The sequence below is a fragment of the Etheostoma spectabile genome, chromosome 9 (assembly GCF_008692095.1).
Source record: "Etheostoma spectabile isolate EspeVRDwgs_2016 chromosome 9, UIUC_Espe_1.0, whole genome shotgun sequence".
In the NCBI taxonomy this organism is placed as follows: Eukaryota; Metazoa; Chordata; class Actinopteri; order Perciformes; family Percidae; genus Etheostoma; species Etheostoma spectabile.
This window is the reverse complement of record NC_045741.1, coordinates 7,525,364-7,527,671: the sequence shown is the minus strand read 5'-3', so window position 1 is coordinate 7,527,671 and position 2,308 is coordinate 7,525,364. Positions and strand designations below refer to the sequence as shown.

General features: G+C 41.9%; 1 protein-coding gene across 1 annotated transcript in view; it reads left to right on the top strand.

Moving 5' to 3' along the window:
• The window catches only part of LOC116695234 (PH domain leucine-rich repeat protein phosphatase 1), a 29,143-nt gene that overhangs the window by 15,959 nt on the left and 10,876 nt on the right, over positions 1-2,308 (top strand). Inside the window, exons 5-6 of the mRNA XM_032525365.1 lie at positions 8-154; positions 1,297-1,524. Coding sequence (XP_032381256.1) covers positions 8-154; positions 1,297-1,524 — 375 coding nt within the window. The remainder of the gene's footprint in view (positions 1-7; positions 155-1,296; positions 1,525-2,308) is intronic.

Genomic DNA, 2,308 nt, shown 5'->3' with positions numbered 1-2,308 from the left:
TCTCTAGGTTTTGTAAACTGAGAAGCCTCACTCTGTCAAATAACGCTCTGTCAGACTTTCCTCTGGCGTTATGTGACATCACCTCGCTTACGGAGCTAAACCTGTCTGGAAACCGTCTCTCGTCTCTGCCTGCAGAAGTAGGAACCATGCTCAAGTAAGTGGGCTGAAAGAAGAATGATGTCGACCTCCGGGCTGAAGCCATTCATGAGAACGGTGTTGATGATGATGATGATGATGATGATGATGATGAGGATGATGATGATGATAATTTGCAAACTATTTCCCCGAGAGCAGAATGTGTCCTCGGTAACCTCAGACAGGAGTTGTTGTCATTGTGATTCGATCAGTGCAGATTAATCCCTCTCTGCATTAAGACAACTGGCCGTGCGCCAGATTTCTATCCTGACGGTGCCGGTGATCAGAGTGCATGCTGAGTCATGCTTAAAGGGGGGGATTTAGGGTCAAGTGTGCAGTTATTGGGTGTGGTTATGCACTGTTTATGTACTCTGGCGTGGTGCTGGGTTCCTGGCGTATGACTATTTTATAAAAGATAAATAATTAGAAAGTCCACATGGGATTTGTTTTTGATGGACTGGGATTAGCCAATCATCATAGTTCCACCTACCGATGTTATGAAGCCAGCCAAAGAATTCTAGCCAATCAGAGGAAAAGTAGGGCAAGTATAAGGCAAGTAACTTTTTAAAAACACCCATTTCATGGGAGTAGTTAATTGTGAGTTTCATGGATATTTGAAAAATACACAAGCAGATTATTATGGATTTAATAATGCAATATAAATCGCTTAAAAGTCTAAATAAATGAATCGCCATGCAAGTTTTAATCAGCCAAGGGCTGATTTCACATGAAGCTTGAGTTCTGACTTCACTATGTGTTCTTAGTTTATTTATTTCATTATTTTAGTTCATTATTTGTTTCTATTCAAAAGTTTTTTTTATTTGTTTTTTGCTATATAAGATAAAGTACAGTTTCAGTTGCACTTTTGACAAGAGGAGACATTTTTTTTTCAATAAATAAAGTATTTTTTTCAGTCATTTGCCTGCAGCTTACCCTCACTGCACATATTAGGATGAATTTGATGATGAGTTGTACAACGGGTAGTGCACTGTACATTTATGTTGGCTAGTGGAAGTCTCTGCATGCAACATGAGCATGTCCACGCAGAGAAAACCGTGAATCAAATCTTGAGTTACGCTGTAACATCCCTACAGATGAATAGCACTTTTATAAGCACGTTTTGAGGTCCCTCACCCCCTCTGCTCTCGTTGTTGTGTCCAGCCTGCAGACTCTTCTCCTGGATGGGAACTTCCTGAGGTCTCTACCCGCGGAGCTGGGCTCTCTGGAGGGCCTCACCTACCTTGGGTTGTCCTTCAACTGTTTCAGCTGCGCCCCCCCCGTCCTGGAGAAGCTCAGAGGCATGGAGAAACTCTGTCTGGCAGGGAACCAGCTCCCTGTCCTGGATATAGCCGGACTGCAGTGGCTGCCTGCTCGCCACATAGATCTCAGGTAAGCATATCCACGGGGACTCCTGGCATTTTTGGATGCAGCACGAGAACAAAGCTCATCTGATATCTATCACTTCTCAAGATTCTGCAGGAAAAAAATCTGCGCTGTATTTCTGCGCCTCTGCCTGTTTTTGTCCTTTTGTCCCGTGGATTTGGAAATCGCATAATTAAAGTTCACTTCAGCTTTTTGTTTTACTGACTCATTTTAGATCTTTTGAGTTCAGCTCAAAAAAAAGAGTTGCATTTATAATTTTGGCCAGTATATGTACAGCAATATTTTGAAATGTATATCATAATAGTCTGTATATTAACCTATTGGAAGAAAACAGGTAGTTCTTTGTAAAATCAAACATTGTGCACCCCCATATAGCCAAAATTACATGGTCCTTGTTTCATTATAGTAGAAATAAAATGCTCCATGATACATTTTATTTTTATGTTTTAGTCCAAGGCTGTCTGAAGCTTCAACAGGCGCCGGCGAGCACGCTGTGCGGCTGAGAAAGCTAGAGATGCCTGAAGAGAGCGAGCGGCGTTAGAACGAAGCCGAGAATCAGAGAATTAAAATGTTGTTTTTGCCCTTTCATCACTAGAAGTGCAACTGTAGCAAGTATCTCACTATCACTAACGTTATCCACATTCATATTTAGACGCAACGGATGATACATATCCAGCTACAAAAAAGCCTGAAAGTCCAAAGTTAGAGTATAGGTACAAAGAGTCGTTGCTATGGAGATGACACACAGTCTTGTCTCGTTGCATTGGCGTGAACTGGCAGCTTTCAGACC